The 17,241-nt window shown below is 39.7% G+C and overlaps 1 protein-coding gene across 2 annotated transcripts in view; it reads right to left on the reverse strand.

Moving 5' to 3' along the window:
* Positions 1-1,166: 1,166 nt before the first annotated feature.
* clip2 (CAP-GLY domain containing linker protein 2) overlaps positions 1,167-17,241 on the reverse strand; it is a 36,518-nt gene continuing 20,443 nt past the window's right edge. Inside the window, exons 4-18 of one of the 2 annotated variants that reach the window (XM_066658631.1) lie at positions 16,988-17,112; positions 14,649-14,862; positions 13,837-14,034; positions 13,150-13,253; positions 12,959-13,019; positions 11,367-11,471; positions 7,185-7,664; positions 6,560-7,021; positions 5,266-5,323; positions 4,967-5,050; positions 4,681-4,837; positions 3,863-4,022; positions 3,265-3,453; positions 2,749-2,811; positions 1,167-2,473 (exon numbers count right to left, since the gene is read on the reverse strand). In XM_066658631.1, the coding sequence (XP_066514728.1) occupies positions 2,462-2,473; positions 2,749-2,811; positions 3,265-3,453; positions 3,863-4,022; positions 4,681-4,837; positions 4,967-5,050; positions 5,266-5,323; positions 6,560-7,021; positions 7,185-7,664; positions 11,367-11,471; positions 12,959-13,019; positions 13,150-13,253; positions 13,837-14,034; positions 14,649-14,862; positions 16,988-17,112 (2,472 nt within the window). In that variant the 3' untranslated portion in view covers positions 1,167-2,461. The remainder of the gene's footprint in view (positions 2,474-2,748; positions 2,812-3,264; positions 3,454-3,862; positions 4,023-4,680; positions 4,838-4,966; positions 5,051-5,265; positions 5,324-6,559; positions 7,022-7,184; positions 7,665-11,366; positions 11,472-12,958; positions 13,020-13,149; positions 13,254-13,836; positions 14,035-14,648; positions 14,863-16,987; positions 17,113-17,241) is intronic. The other variant, XM_066658632.1, reaches the window with a different exon arrangement.

A 17,241-nucleotide genomic window follows, 5' to 3' on the forward strand; every position in this document is an offset into this window, starting at 1 on the left:
GGAAAACTTGCTGAGGAAAAGACACTGGCACTGATTTGGCAACAAAAACAAAAACACTTATGACATTGAAACAGTTATGTCGGTCTGTTATTTCTAGCCCTGTGTGTCTACAGCAGGCACCCTACTGCTCCCTTTCTTTTGTATTTGTCCGTTTTAACCTCAAACTCATGTGAGGCAGGATTATTAAGTCACATCTGCTTCGTATAATTTAGAAGAGATTTTAACCTAGACCAACATTAGAGCATAAAGTTTACAGTTATATTAAGGGACCTGTAAACACGCGTGTAAACCTGTCTGTATTAAAAAGTCATTTTCATTCCCACATGATTTAAATAGGTGTGATATATCAAGAGTTACTGCCATTCAGCTCAGTCACATTTGGCCAACATTGTTACTGTGATGTACTTTATTCACCCATATTTACACATTTGGGTCAAACTGATTTGAACTGAAATGACAAAGAATACTTCCTCCATGCACTCTACACTAAAACATAATTTATATTTCTCTATAGGTTAACAATATTGATCCTATATACTCAGACTCTATTTGTATATATTCATATTTTATACGCTAAATGTTATCATAATAAAAATTAATTTCTAGCCTCTACTAAACGCATACAAATAACTGCATTCCCTTTATCTAATTTATCCCAGTTTAATGTAAAATGAAAGTGCAGAGGTCGCCCCCTACCGCCCACTGTGAGAATCACCACTGCCAGATGTTCTCTATCAGCAAGAATATTTCAAGGGATAAAAATTGCACTGAAAACGTAATTTGCCAATATATAACTTACCTTATGTTACTGTCATGTGATATGGATAGCAAAGATCAGCTGTAAACTCATTTAACTGAAAAGTGTATTTCACTCAGGTTTCAGGACACCACCCAGAACATCTCACATTCCTACTGTGTGTATGCTTTGTATTATATGTGATGTCTTATGTACTGAACTGTATTAACATAGTTTTGTTTTTCAGCTTACCTCTGGGCAATGCTTGTGTTGAAGTAATAAAGTATTGTATTCACTTGGAGGTGATGTACACGTGTAAATCAAGTAATATTCACTGTATTATTTATAGTCTCCCTTATAACAAGTGGAATGTATAAGCACCCCCTCAAACAACACAGTACAAGAGTGTCTTTGTTTAATTCATGTTTAATGATTGAGTCTCAGGAACCGTTACAGCTAGATTCAAGAAAGTAAACCGCTTCCTAACGGATAAAAGACCATCTGAGTCCAACAACAACTTCAAGCTTCATTTGCAGAACGTAAGGGCCAGCCCTAACTATTTTTTTCTCTTGTTTTTTTGTTCTTGCTGATAAGAAATTCGTCTGTTTTTGTCATATTTCACACACTGGTAGAAAGTTTGAGACCACAATTGAGCTAATTAAAATGTGTAGTGCCTACATATTTCGTCTGCTTTTACAAATTGAGCTGCTTACATTCAGAAGATAATGTTTCCAAGGGTTTGATGTATCTTGTTTTGTACATGATGTGATCAGAAATGCAGATTCGGATTTTTCATTGGATTTTGTAGCTGTTGTTGTTGAATTAGATGAAGCATAAATTAACGTTACACCTGGGCAGTGAACAGTTGAAGTCAACTGTATCTTGGTTCATGTATATACAGCAATTATTACACATTACTACTGGAGTTCAAATTCAGTATTTGTAAAATCTATGTGAGCTTAATGGTATTGATCAGGGCTGCTTCTGTAATGTGGTTTGTTCCATTCCATTTGGCATATCCCTAACGTTCACAGGCTTACAGAGGATGGCATACTGGTGGGTGGCTGAACACTGTGACATACGGACAGTAGATAAAAAGGAATAACGTAAAAATAAGCCCCAGTGGAATCCAACCTCCTGTCTCCTTTACTCAAAGTCTTAAGGGAGAAGCATCAAGGCCAAGTCTCTGAAGGCAGAAAATCACGGACTGGTCAGTCTACTCCCAATAGCATAGAAGGCAAATAAATTAAACAAGTACAAATCGAGGCCAATGTTTTACTGTGATCAGTTACATTCAACCGATCGTTTCACCCCTTTCTTCCTGCCCAGTCTGAGCTTGACTCAGGCGTTCGGACCAAAGCTTCTCACTTCTCTCTGGTCAGATGTCATTGTCCATGAGGGAGGTAGTCTACAGGATGGATCAAGGGTCCGAGTCTACAACCATAATCATAATGTACCGCTTCAGTCATATCCCTTTATTTGTTTTAAATAACATCTCGCATCTCAGTACATATACATTGCTAAGTGGTTTCTGCTCTGTTTCTGTTTTTTTTTGTTTGTTTGTTTATCAAGATCGAGACACTTGTTTTGGTGTTAAAAGAAATAAGCAATGATGTCCAGTGAGGCATTAGTCCAAGGTCGGAGCATCAAGCTGGCTTCTCCTTTTTTGCAGTTTAGCTCTGTTTTCCTTAAACGATCAAAGCATTGCCTCAGTGTCCTCCATCATCAGTGCTGTTCCTGAAAAGAAGAAAGGCATGAAAAGGCATGAGGTTTGCAGGCACACATTATACATACAAATAAATATATCTTATCCCCGTGAACTGCAGGTTTATTATTCAATTAACAACTATTCAGTAACTACCATGAATTTAACATGTGAATTATGTAGTTCAAGGAGTGAGAAATAGACAGGTGGGCATGAGCTGAAAAAAGAATATTACATGAAAGATGCCCATATAGAAATGAAAGAAACAAATGTAGGAGAAATGGTTTAATTCAATATCAGTATAAACCTCTTCTGTGAAGGTTGCGTCTTGTTGATGGATTCCATTCGCAGAATTTGCGCTGCTGTGTGCCTGTAGGCCAAAAAGAGAATGAATGCAGATAAACAAGTGATGGAAAATCAGAACCACTGTGGGGGTAAAGAGTAGCACATATATATGAGAAAACAGCATCAGCAATACAAACAAGCTCTTTACTACTACATATCAAAATGAGAATGAAATGATATCATTTAGGTCTAAAAATAACAACTTATCCATGTGGATCCAAACAGGGCACTGCATGCAGGGTTAGATTTTTATCATTTATCCCCAAGAAGTCACAATAATAATCAAATAACAAAATATTTTTGCAATTTGATTCAAAAATTCATCAAACAAGAATGTCTGTTTCAATCTGAATGTGATTTAATATTACTGTTATCTGTGTCATGATTTTACTATTCTGCTGCAAAATGAGCACTCTAACTTCTAAGGGTTAAAACTTACGTGGCAGCAAATAGAGAAGTTAGTTTTTTATGGTGTTACCTGGCTCTTATCTGGGCGCATGCGCATGGCTTGGACCAGCTGGTCCACCTGCTGGTTGTGCTCCAACGCAGTTCTCAGAGCCTCCTCTGTGCTCAGAAGTCGCTGTCGAAGGCGTGTGACTTCCGTGTCTGTTGCTGAGGGCTCCATCATTGAGAAGCGTCGGTGGTCTGGAGACGCCTTCTCACGCCCCTGAGGACAGGAGAAGATAAAGGAAACAAAAAACATGTAATTATATTAAGTGTTCAAGGTTTTTTCAAACCAGACGCCCTACAGGTGCATGTTTCCTCAAATCATATTTCAATATTGAGGCTATTTGTGGCAAAAGAGGTCATTAACACCAACAGGTGCGGTTAAGCAGGAAGATCACCAAATTGTGATATTCTTATGAGCCCTGCTCTGCAGCCTTTGATCATCTGACTCAAAACTATATCCATTGAGTTAATATTTTGTTGTGAATATTAAGACTGGTGTGATATTTGGAAAGTAGTATGTAAGATATGTCGTTGCACATGAGAGTAAGGAGGAGTTGGCATCGGAACGCAAGGCCATCCAATACTAAATGAATGAAAACACCAGCGCTGAAGGCCATCTGACTCACCAGCAGCAGCAGTTTCTCCCTAAGGGTCTTGATGTCATCCTGCAGCTTCTGCTCCTTCATTTTCCACTCAGCCTTGTGCACTTCACGGCTCAGGTCCCGGTCCACCCCTGGAGAGTGTCGTGGAGAGTCCAGGAGCAAAACCCGTAGCTCATTCAGGCTCCTAACCAACAAACAAAACAAAAACAAACACATCCAGTTCTCATGGGTCAACAGTTACAGTATATCAGATCCACTGACATGTCTTTAATACTTAGCTGCAAAACTGCTTTCAGTATTCATTTTAAAGCTTTAATTTTCAGGTTGAAAGCAGCATCTCCCAGCACTATGATAGCTGTCTTTGCCAAGGCTCTAAGCATTTTCCCAAACATGAAAAACCACTGAGAGCGGGGATGGCATTTTGAGTCAGGATATGGCATTGATCTGAGAGGTTAAATAACACTTAAAGCGGAGTTTTAATCAGACTGATTGTCCTCATTAGTTCAAATGGCTCTTAAGTGGATTAAACGGTGAAAGAAGAACCACTCATGCTTATACTATGGGAAAAAGGGCGGCAACGCCTAGCAGATATCCAAGACAATGATGAAGTAGAGGGTGGGGTAAGCATTTGGGAGGATGTGAGAGTATGTGACTGCATGAAATAGAGAAATGCGCTGTGTTCTTGGCTCCAATTTATAAAACACTTCTAAATATGTAACGTCTGTCAATCCTCAGATGCTCCACCAAGATACACACTGCACCGAAGGATTATGGGGCACTTATTTACAAAGGTGGTTGTAGATTGCAAAACTTTGTGGTTAGGACTTTACTCTGGTCCATACCTCTCTTTCTTCAACAGCTCCTGGCTAATGACCACCAGCTGGCCTGATGCATCATGGGATTTTTTGGTCATGGACTCAAGCTCAGACTCCAGGCGCACCTTTTCTCTGAGGAGAACGTCGGCCTTCTTTTCCCCTGAGCGCACCTTCCCTTCCAGGACTAAAGTACAACAGTCACACAGACATGAATTATAGATGATGAAGTTACATTCCAGTGGATTTTATTTTCAAAGGCAGAAATTAGTCATTATCTCTGTTACTGTAACCAACAGCAAGAGTATTTCACTACCTGTCATCTGTGTTTTGAGGTCATCTACTTGTGTTTTAAGAGTGGACACTTCTTTTTCCCTTTTGGCTAGTTTTTCCAAAGTTTCTGTTAAGATAAAAAAAAATGCAAAGCATCCTTATAAAAAATCTTTTGATGTCCTTTTTTATTTCAATTTTCTTTTACAAAATGTCTATAAAATGAAAATTACACTGACAGCAGAGAGATAAAAGACCCTTTCAGTTTCCATGATAATCCAATAAAATATCTCAACATTCAAGAAACAAATAAATATCTCATAGTCACTTTAAACGTCAACAAACCTTCCATAGTTTGCTTTAATGTAATCTTCTCCTCTGAGCTGTCATTATTTTCTATCATCTGTGAAAAAAAAGCATTGCTGTTAGCGTAAATGCGGTGTCACATGAAAATCCTGTTTCATTTTCATTTGTTCTGTCAAAACATTTGAACATTCACAGAAGCAAGAATCCGATGCTGCTCATAGTCACGTCAAATATGAATTTAAAAGAACATTTTGGCCAAAAAAAAAAACCTTTATAGAATTTTCCACGTAGGAAAAATCATCCGGTCAACTGGGAAAACCTGAACTGACCATTGTCCATTTTATACAGTATGTCATACAATGTCATATAAATTCATAGGATAACTCAAGTTGAGGAATGTTAGGAGTTATGATTTAGATATTGAGTGTGCACTTACTAATTGCACTATATGTGTCATACTTTTTTTATGTCCTGGCTCAAACCCTCCAGGCTCCTCCCTATTCTCCCACTTAGTTCCCCACAAGTTTTTATTTCTTTTCCTTTCCCTGCTGTTTGTAGTCTCGTCTCATGTATGAGTAAACCTGTTTTTCTGTTTCCACTGACTGGTCTTGCATTATTCTACATCTTTCCTTTCTTTGTTTATTGGTTCCTTCTGTCTTCTTTTTAATATATTTATGAATAGTCATGCCTACATCCTGCCTCAGTGGCTCCTATGGATGGTAATACTTTAGCACTGTAGTTCCAGTACAAGAAACTAAGGAAACAAACTTCTGACACCAAACAAACTTTTGGTTATGTGGAAAAGTTTTAAAGTTAAATGGAAAATTAAGTTTTAAAGTTTGTATAATATATTAAAACATTATTCTACTCTATTTTATGGTAAGAGTTGTGTAGGGTTAATAATGACAAATGTCATATTATTCAACAAAAAATAACCAAAAAATTGGTGAGTGAGGAGAATTTATTGGTCACTGCATTCGTCAAGTTCCTTAAAAGAAAAAGCACTGCATCAATTTGTTCTGTTCTTGATTTGTGTGAGTTTTGGTATAAATGTTTTAAAGATGGTGATTTTGATGTTAGTGTAGATTTGTTTTTTGTTTCTTTGTTTTCTTTAAATAAAATGACAATTTTAATTTTAAATACTATGAAAATGAACAGAAAATGACAAAAAAGCAGCAGAATGTTTGAACTGTGAATTACATTTATATTGCACAAAACGCTTTAAACTTATTTATACACCTAATAGTTTGGCTTCATAGATGAGACTGAAGCGAGCTGAGCCAGGAGGTAATTAATGTACTGCGTATTATAAAATAATATAACTATGACTTACGTTAGCATCCTGTGTGGTGTGGTCAGTCTCCATGGCCTGCAGTCTATTCTCACTGACCCTCAGTTTCTCTTTCAGCATGAGGATCTCTGCTCTGCTCTGAGCCTCGGCGCTCTGCAGGGCCTCGTAGTCTGCCATCTTCTTCTCTGTCAGTTCCAGCTGTTCTTTGAAGCGCTGTGTGCTTCGGCCCTTCTCCTCCTGAACTCGCTCTAGTTCCGCTGCCCTCAGCTCGGCCTTCTGCAGTTTGTCTGAGACCTCCTTCAGTTCCAGGGTGTGCTGTGTGTTCCTGGTCTCAGTCTGGACCCTGGCACTCTCCTCGCTATCCTCCAGCTGCTCTCGCAGCTCCTGGAGTTTGGTGCGAAGGTCTTCACGCTCCTTGGTCACCACCGCTAACTCGATCTCATGCTTGGCTTTCAGGTTCTCCACCTCCAACTGCTGCTCCATCCTCAAGCTCTCCCAAGGTATCTATAGGTTTAGGCAAATTAAATAATTTTGAAGTCTTTCCTTGAGTTAAAGAGGACGTCTGTAAAGTCTGATGATATAGTACATTAGATATTATTTCATTAAGTAACTCGTTAAGGATCAGCATAAGGACCTGCAGATACTTTGTTTCTGTGTCCACACTCACCTCAAGTGCCTCTCCTTTGTCACCTTCTGAGGTTCCGCGGTCGCTGGTCAGCGAGGCTTTTAGCTCTTCCAGAGCACGCTGATGGTCTCCCACCAAGGCATCCAGTTTGGCTTTCCAGCTGTCCATCATCTCCATGTTTTCCTTGGTTGCCTGCTGGAGCCTATGCCTCAGGTCCGTGATCTCCTGGCTCTGGCGCTCTTGTGCACTTCGGAGGCGATCAGTCTCCTGTCGGCTGACTGCCAGCATGGTCTCGTATCTCTCTTTCAGCTGATTGCTCTCCTCACGGTACTCACGTCCCGCAGAGAGTAGCTGCTCCCTCAGAGCTAGAGCCTCAGAGCTCAAGGCATCTGCACCTTCAGGCCCCGAGGAAGAAGAGGATGCCCTCAGGAGCCTCGCCTGAAGCTCCTCCACCTCAGCTTTCCGCAGGGTCAGCTCCTCCTCCAGCTGCATCACACGGCTCTTCTCCTCAACCGTGGTTTGCTAATGGAGAGAAAAAAATTATTTGCACTAAAATTCTGCAGTAGAAGCCTCCAGTTGTCCTGTTTTTTAGAGGGGGCTACACTCAAGTGGGCTGAACATTTCTACATTGAAACCAATTACGAGTTTATGGGTTGTATCCCTGGTCATATTCCATGTTTAGATTAACATATTCTTTACAGGGAAAAATATTGGAAAATAAGGCACTTTACTGCAGATTGTCTAAGTAACCTATTACTTTGAAATTTAATAGAGCTCCACTAATAACACCCATAATTCATGATTCATAATGGCTTATTATTGATCAAAATGTGAAATGTTCTTCAGAGTAGCCCACTACAGCAGGAGAACTATCAGCTCTTTTCTGAGGCATTCTGAGCAACGGGAAGCTCATCAACTGGCTTGTGCCACACTCGACTGCGGATATTTTTCAGTCCATTTGGCCATTTTGAGGCCCAAAAGCAAGCTCCTTTTATCAATGAGCATAAAAAGTGCAACCTACGATAGGGAAGAGATGAACCCAAGCAAGCCATTCTCTGCACTGTGTTTCTAGAAGCAGCCAGGCAAATGCAAGATGACAGAATCCATGGAAAATCAAGGCACACACACACACAAACAGTAGCTACCAACATCTACCGTTAAACTGTTAAAGAAGGACCAGCCGACCTCTCCACGTTCTGCCCACAAATGTACTCTTTTGTACTGGTTGGATAACCTTTACAGAAATGCCAAATTCCTGTTCACAACACAGTTAGAGAGCATTGGTTTTGTCACATGCTCATCCAGCATTTTATCTGAAATCAAGGGCATTAATAGCATGTTGTCCCCATTTTGCTACAGTAACAGTCCCTACTTCTTTTTTTGTTTGTTTTACATTAAGACGATTCTGGATCACAAGCACCACTCCGGTCATCCCAAGGGCACTGAGTGGTGTGCTATCAATCCAGAGATCCACTGCTCCACAACCCAATGATGGGGGCTTTATACAACCAAAACCATGTCTGGTCACGGTGATCTTAGACTTGTGCTATGGGTTGACAGAGCTGAGCTTGATATCTGTCTAATGATTTGTAAGATCTATGACCACTCCACAGTCGCAAATGATGCAGAGTGAAATGCTATGTTCGCTAGTTGGAAAAGCTAAAACATTTGGAGCTGGTAAACATTTGTACAACCTATTGGTTACAAACCTTAATAGCCTCAATGTACAAGTAAAAGTTAACAGCATTATCTTGCACATGTCAACAAAGTAAATACCATTTGATATCAGACTTTAATATTTACATATTGTGAAAAATTTCAGGAATACACTGATGTTTTGTAAAGGTTGTCCAACCTGACAGCTATGAAAGAACATGTCTGAGGGCGATGGAGAGTCAGCTGAAAAAATCCACAGGAGGAGATTTAACAGAAAAGGACTTGGTGTTAGATTTAGTCACAGAGACCTGATGAAAGTAAGTCATTCATGTATAATCTCATTGTTGCTCAGGAAGTCACTGGCTTTATGTGCTGCATGGAGCAGCACTTGAGGAATTCACAGATGCAATCTCGCAACAGAAGAGAAAATAGAAAGAGAGAGAGTTCGCACCACTCGTGTTTAGTGTTCACTGTTGATTTAAGAAGACATTCTGAAAGCTCAGACTACGGAAGAGTACACAGAATTAGCAGACAACTCTGCTTAATTTCACCTTGATACTCTTACCCAACCTCATGGGTGTTGGCTGATGTGGCCTTCTGCCCTGTTAATAAATAGCAAAGCTTGGATTGGAAATTTGGGTCAAAGCACCTGAGACTGCCCTAGCTTTACAACAGCTGAAGAGCATAAACATGTCACTCACACTCTTTTCACACTTTAGATGTACGGAACCTGTGAGTGTGTCAAAGGAGAATAAGTTGAATTGGTTAAACCTGGTTAAACAATAAGGGAAAACACTGTATCTGGACACTTGACCGGGACTGTACACTGACATAAAGAAGAAACTAAAGGATATATAGTAAAGGAGATATTGTAAAAATGAATTGTTTCTATGATATGGATGATCTCCTTAAAGGCAATACCAAGTTTCTAATGATGTAAACAAAGCCACACACTGCGGCCTGATGCGAAATAGTTCATTGTGATGGAACTTAGTGACTCAAATTTCTTTATAGTGGGTCTGAACCAGTATTTATGAAGAATACAAACTTAATTATAGCCAGTTTGTTTTCTCTCCAATATCAGTTTACCTGAAATCTAATAATATCAAATCCATTAATAAATTTTTTATGAACAACTTGCATGTATATTCCACCATGAACATGTTACTGTTTTTACGGTAAACAATGTCAGCATATTCATAAAGTTTGCTGTAATAACCTTGTGTGATGTGATCCTTTGGATGTCTGGCTCCCATCACTACCACAGTGAGGTTTGACTTAAATTTCTTTTTAATGAAGCACTTCACATCAAAACACAATCAATGACCTTGTTTACATCTGAACCTTATATTTATTTTAAGCAGAGAGCTAGAAAAATGAGTGGACTGCCCTTAAAGCACATCTTGCAGGTACATCTTATCAAAAGTTTGATAATAGTTTGTGTCTCATAATAGTTGAAGTAAACATGAGTAAATGAGGAAAGCATGAGCTTGAGGCATGAGCTTGAATCGTCGCTGTGTAAAAACCATAAAGATGCCAAAACAAAACCATAAAAACTGCAATTGAAATCCCCCCACAACCCAACCTAGATCCTCAGGAGAGGATGAAAGAGCGAAAGATGAGAAAAAGCGTTTTGGTGAATGAGGGGTGAAGTACCCAAACAGCAGTAATGGAACTGGACAAACAGCCAGGGGTGAAAGGTCTCCAACACTCCATAAACTAGTGTCTTTGTTTCTGATGCCATCACAGAACACAGTTGCGTGCAGTGTAATTATGTCTCAGTGCAAATGCAGGCTTGTGCTATTTAATATCTTCACATGATTAAAATTCTCGTGAGGCCTGGAGAAGCTCAACAGCTTTGAGCAGAACAGTCAAACTTAAATTTAGAAGCACAAGTATTAAAGAAGTATTCCAGATTTTTAAACGATAATCTCTGTATTTTTTTTTCAACACTAAACAATAAACTGTAGTTAATGGCCTTAAGACAATATAAATACAGGTCTTAGGATGAGTAAACATTATAGGATGGGAATGAGTAATCTAACAGCAACTGCCTGTTGGCTTCTATTATAGCTGTCTTGCAAGTCCACATTTAATGGCCTCAACACACTGTAAATACAGGTCTTAGGATAAGTAACCTGACAGAATGAAGCAACTGCCTCTTGACATCATCTTAAAGTGTCTTTTGAGTTCTTTATATTCAAAGAATTAAGTTCAAATTATTGCCAGTGAAAACTGACTGTATGCCTCAGACACTGCAAACCAAGATTTTGTAAAAGAAGCTGGAGATTTCTATCATTACTCTTCCACAGTCAAAAGAATCTTCACCCAAGCTCCTGAACCAAACAAGCACATCAAGTAGGAGGCTGTATTTAGGAGCTGAATGATGGAGACCTTGAAACGTTCAGTGTGAACAAAGCTCAAGCAAGATTGGTGCATCACAGGACAGGGCAACCAGGTCCTGAGACAGACAAGACAGGGAAAGACACAGAAGATGAAGGTGGTGCAGGGTTGGGGTTATAAATACGGCTACAGGCAAGGGGACGTCTACTCTCGCTACACGTTTACCATCTTCTCCTCTAACTCTTTCTGAAGCTTCTCTGCTTTGGACTTTTCCAAACGCAGATTCCGTTCGAGCTGCCGAATACGGGCATGCTCCAGCTTGGTCTGAGTCTATGGAGAGAGAGAAATAAAGGAGGGAAAAGAGAAAATACAAGGTAAAGAGAAAGAGATGAGGGAAAAATAGAGCAAAACAAAGAGTAAAGCGAAACACAGGGGAAAAGAGAAAGAGAAACAAAGGAGAGAGAAATTGGAAAGATAGATAGATAAAAAGAAACAGGGAAAAGTGAAAAAGGGGGAGACCAGAAAACAAGATAGAAAGACAAACATAGAATCAGACGCAGCTTTAACTTCATGAAAAGTCTGTTCCTAAGCAAACGAGTATTCTCTTCACAGAGGTCAAAAGAAAAGGAAACTGAAAGACAGGAAAGTATGAACACAAACAGATAACCCACTTCGAGTGGTAGTTTGGTGAAAAAGTCAATTTGACTGAAATCTGATATCAGCTTATTTTGTTTACAGGAGCTACAAGGTTAATGTCTTTAAGAAGCTGAAACATGGACTCTTCTGACCACAGCACACGTTTCCAGATGGTCTTTCAGAGCATCTGAGATGAGGTCAGATTCAGTGCTATTTCTGCAAAAATTTGGTCTTTGGCTTTCTTTTTGTATTAGGGTGTTTTCATACCTACAGTTCGTTTGTTCTGGTCCAATTCAATTCACGAGACTGTATACGTTTGTTTTCATACAGTGATAAATCAAAGTGCATCACAACAAACCATGTGAAAACGTTCTCTTCGCTTATTGGTCAGACCTGTATGGGGCGGAGCAAGAAAGTTCATACTGGAAGAAGTTCCTGTGTTCTGGAGGTCAATAATAATTCAAAGCACACTTGGCTACGGGAGTCGTTTAGCTCAAACTTGAGGAGTTCACGTGATATTTGGATCGGATCGAGGATGGATCACATTCTCACCACAAACTAACTGCTTCAGAGTTAATTTGGGACCGGACCGAGACCACCTCCTCTCAAGGGTCTTGGTGTGCTTGTTTTGGTCCGCATCTGAATGCGATTACTGCGTTCACACCTGCACAAACGAATTGCACCAAAGGTGTAAACGAACCAGAGTCCGATCTAACCGGACAACAAAGTGCAGGTGTGAAAACGTCCTTAGATCGTTTCAGGTTGCACTTCTTGATGCTGTCTTATCAAATTCAAAATTTGTACCAAAATTATTTTTCAGGGATATTTTTTCAGGCTTTTGTCAGTTAAGCAAATCACTCTTATTTGAACTGCATTTTTCAAAATTTCCACATCATTTGCACCACGCAAAGCATCAGCTACATTAGTCTTGTAGCTCCAGTGCCAAACTAAAAGAACAAAATTTAGTCAACAATCACATATTTTGCTGAACACCTTTCTCTGGACGTCATCGTGTATGTTCTCCTTAGTTCTTAAAAAAACATACATGGGATATTAGTGCAGTAGTATATTTAGTATAATTTAGTAGAGTGTATGATTTGTAGGTTTTCTACTGCATACTTCAAAATGTGGTCGTGATTAAGGCCCTGTGTGCTTTTCTTATTACTTCTGCATTTAAATACCTCCAGGTCTCCTTTGGTGATGGACTCCTCCTCCACTCTGAACTGAAGGTCTTCCACTTTCCTGTCATAGCACATAACAACCACTAGGAGTCAGAAAATACATCTCATTTGGAGAACAAAGCACTGAACAAAGTCACATAGACAGCACCTGACTGAATGCAGCAGATTTGGTTTAGGGGTGAAAGCTGTACCTTTTCTCTTCCTCAAGCTGATTGGCCAGTTCCACTTTGTCTCTCTGAGTATTGGCCAATAGGGTTTGAACTTGCTGCAGGTTGCTCTCTGCCTCTGTAGCATACTAAACAAAGCATAGAAAAGGGCATTTATAAAGAATTCCTACACTGTGATGTAGTCTGTATTGTACTATTGTCCAATATTGAGATGTACTTTGTATTGTACTCTTGTTCAGTACTGGAAGCTACTTTGCATTGTACTATTGTTCAATATGTTATACATTATGAATTGTATTATTAACAAAAGGTAAAAACTCTGAATACATTCATTCATTGAATCTTTATTCTTATTATTTTCCACATTAAACAAAGGTGAGAAGATTTAAGGCACAAAACTTTTAATGTTCTAGCACTGAACCTTTTAATTTGTGTCCGAAACAAATGTCAAATATTTAAGCCAAAGCTATTATATCATTCCTTATAGTTACATCCCTAACTATATATCTTGGATGGATACTGCAACAACATATAGAAAAGCAAATCCCCTAGCACTGCTAATTATTATTTAGAAATGACTTGCGCCGTTGTTGAAAGCCTTTGTGTGCTGTGACATAGCCCGCTATGATGTAACATGGCAATGGCAAGTGCTGGTATGCAGGACAGAGACTCCTCTGTGTGTGAGTGTATGCACATGTGTGTGAGACAGACCTGCAGGTGCTGAGCTTTCAGTGCATTCAGCTCTTTCTCCACCTCGCAGATGTGACTGGTTGCCTTGGCGACCTCAGCTCTCTCCAGGTCTCTCTCAGCCAGGAGCTGCTCAATGTGCTGCTGCTTCTCCTTCAGAGCCTCCTGAAGGGCCGTCGTCCCAGAGATCTTCCGAGCGTACCTTGACGAGGTCTCTGTCAGCTAAAGCAAGCAAGACACGCCATGTTATAGAACACTTCCAACAAGGAATACAAGATGAACACAAGTGGAATACATGGGATACAAGAGAATCTGTATCTGTCCGGACGAAGACTTTTCAGTCAATTAAGCTGATAATCGCCTCATAATACATTTCCCTTCACAGTTAACAATGACTACAACTGTTAACTTACAGAGTTGATTCGTTGTCAACAAATATTTGTCATTATTTGTGCAAATAAATAACTGACACCCCATTTATTAAAAAAACTAAAATGCTCTAAACAGCTACACAGATGTGTCAGTGTTTGGGAAACTAGCCCATAATATTCCTATGACTAGTTTACACCCCTGTGCTAACACAAATCAATCAGCAACTAATATAAATAGAGATGTCCTGACGTGATCCACATAAGGGCGTATTTCAGTTCAGCTTTACTGGCCACTCTTTTGAACCTTAATACAGTTATTTTACATACGAAGTGGAGTAGAATGCAGAATGGTGGAGTTGCATTATCTATTTAAATATAAATTCAGTAAGAGTAAACATGTAACAGTATCAGACTGCAAGTTTCTGGATCAGGACGGTATTCACGATTCTCCCTCTCTTCCCTCACCAGGCCGGTGCGGCTGGGTCTGCCACCGACGCTGGAGGCCACAGAGCTGACAGAGCTGATGGAGGAGCTGCTGGGGCTGTGGGCCAACGAGGACACACCCATGGCCATCCGCTTGCTCTTCTTAGCCTTCGCTGGGCTGGTGGACGGGAAGCCAATGCGGATCACTTTGTGTATAGGGGCAAAAAGGCCAAACTTGGGTGGGCACTGGAAGTACCTGAGAAGAGACAGTGGATTTAATATATGTAATAACTGCAACAGTAGCTGCTGAGAAAAAGCCAGTGGTTATGGTTGAAGGTGTTGGGGCGTCTAACAAAATGAAAATTTATACAAAACGGTGTATAGATTAAGAAATGTGAGAGAGCCTTCTATGTCCACCGAGAGTCACTTTCATAGCCAAATAATAATTATTTTTCCAAATATGGAAAGGGTTTTATTTGTACCTATACATACCCTAATATTTTAACATAGAAATGTAAATTAAAAGCTGTGGAGTCAAGTCAGGGTGTTTGGAGTCAAAGCAGTTTACATTCTCATTGAAAATGTACACTTGTTAGAGACACGGGTATTACAATGTTAAGTCTATTTTTGAATGCTGGCCTTACAATTACAATTGAAACCAGACGTTTAGATACACTATATAAAAAGACACATATGCATGTTTTTCTCACGGTCTGACATGAAATCAGAATAAACCTTGCCTGTTTTAGGTCAATTAGGATTAACAAAATTATATATATTTTCCAAATACCAGAGTAATGAGAGAGAATTTTTAAGGCATTTTTATTACTTTCAGAAACAAGAAAAAATGTACATACACTAAGATTACTATGCCTTTAAACAATTTGGGACAGCCCATATGATGATGTCATGTCTTTGGAAACTTCTGATTGTTTATTGGCAACATCCAAGTTAATTAGATACACACCTTTGGATGTATTTTAAGTGTGTATTGAAACACACTGCTTCTTTGTATAACATCATGAGAAAGTAAAAAGAAATCCGCCAAAATATCAGGAAGAGAACAGTGGACTTGCACAAGTCTGGTTCATCCTTGGGTGCAATTTCCAGATGCCTGAAGGTGCCTTGTTCATCTGTACAAACAATTATACGCAAGTGCAAACAAGATGGGAATGTCCAGCCATCATACCGCTCAGGAAGGAGACGGGTTCTGTGTCTCAGAGATGAACGTGCTTTGGCCCAAAATGTGCATTTCAACCCAAGAACAAAAGCAAAAGGTGAAGATGCTGGCTGAAGCTTGTAAGAGTGTGTCTTTATCCTCAGTGAAAGGAGTACTGTATCGACATGGGCTGAAAGGCCACTCTGCCAAGAAGAAGCCATTACTCCAAAACAAACATAAAAAGGCCAGAATAATGTTTACAAATGCACACAGGAACAAAGACCTACATTTCTGGAGACATGTCCTGTGGTCTGACGAAACTATAATTGAACTGTTTGGCAACAATTACCATTGTTACGTTTGGAGGAAAAAAGAGAGCAGCTTGCAAGCCTGAGAACACCATTCCAACCGTGAAACACAGGGGTGGCAGCATCATGTTGTGGGGTTGTTTTGCTGCAGGAGGGACTGGTGCACTTCACAGAATAGGTGAAGAGGAAAGAACATTATGTGGCAATACTGAAAACCTGGCAATCTCAAGTCATCAGCCAAGAAGTTAAAACTTGGGCGCAAATGGGTCTTCCAAATGGACAATGACCCGAAGCATACTGCCAAACTGGTTACAAAGTGGCTTAAGGAAAACAAAGTCAATGTTTTGGAGTGGCCTCCACAAAGCCTTGATCTCAATCCTATTGAAAATATATGGGCAAAGCTGAAAAGGCAGGTGCGAGCAAAGCGGCCTACAAACATGGTTCAGTTCCACCAGTTCTGTCAGGAGGAATGGGCCCAAATTTCACTAATGTGAGAAGCTTGTGGAAGGATATCTAAAACGTTTGACCCAAATCATACAGTTTAAGGGCAATGGTACCAAATACTAATGAAATATATGTAAAATTTTGACTTTGCAGAAAGTAATAAATATGCCGTAAAAATTCTCTCTCTCTCATTTTACTCGTATTTGGGAAATATAAATAATTTTGGTAATCCTAATTGGCCAAAAACGAGAAAGGTTTATTCTGATTTCATGTCAGACTGAGAAAAAAACATGCATATATGTCTTTTTATATAGTGTATGTTAACTTCTGGTTTCAACTGTATATGAATTAATGGGTCAATTATTCAGTGACTAATATAATGGATAGTGATAACCCTAAGCCACACCCATCCTTAATGTAGCTTATCAAACAGTGCAGTCAGGGTTAGTCACTGACAATTAAAAACAGACCTGGTTCCAGCCACAGCCCCATCGTTCTTCCCCAGCGGCTCGTCCAGCTCCACTCCACACCACTCGCCCTTAGCAAAGTCTGTCTCGCCTACGTAGCGCACCACACCCGTCTTAGTGCCGCCCACCTGAGCCAGTAATAAAAAAGAACGAGAGGTCAGGGACTATTTGAGGCAAAGCTGGAAAGACAAGTATAAACAGATGCATTAAAATCGACTCCCGACTCTCAAGGAGCTGAGCAAGTATCACATATACAA

Source organism: Hoplias malabaricus, chromosome 2 (genome assembly GCF_029633855.1).
Source record: "Hoplias malabaricus isolate fHopMal1 chromosome 2, fHopMal1.hap1, whole genome shotgun sequence".
NCBI lineage: Eukaryota > Metazoa > Chordata > Actinopteri > Characiformes > Erythrinidae > Hoplias > Hoplias malabaricus.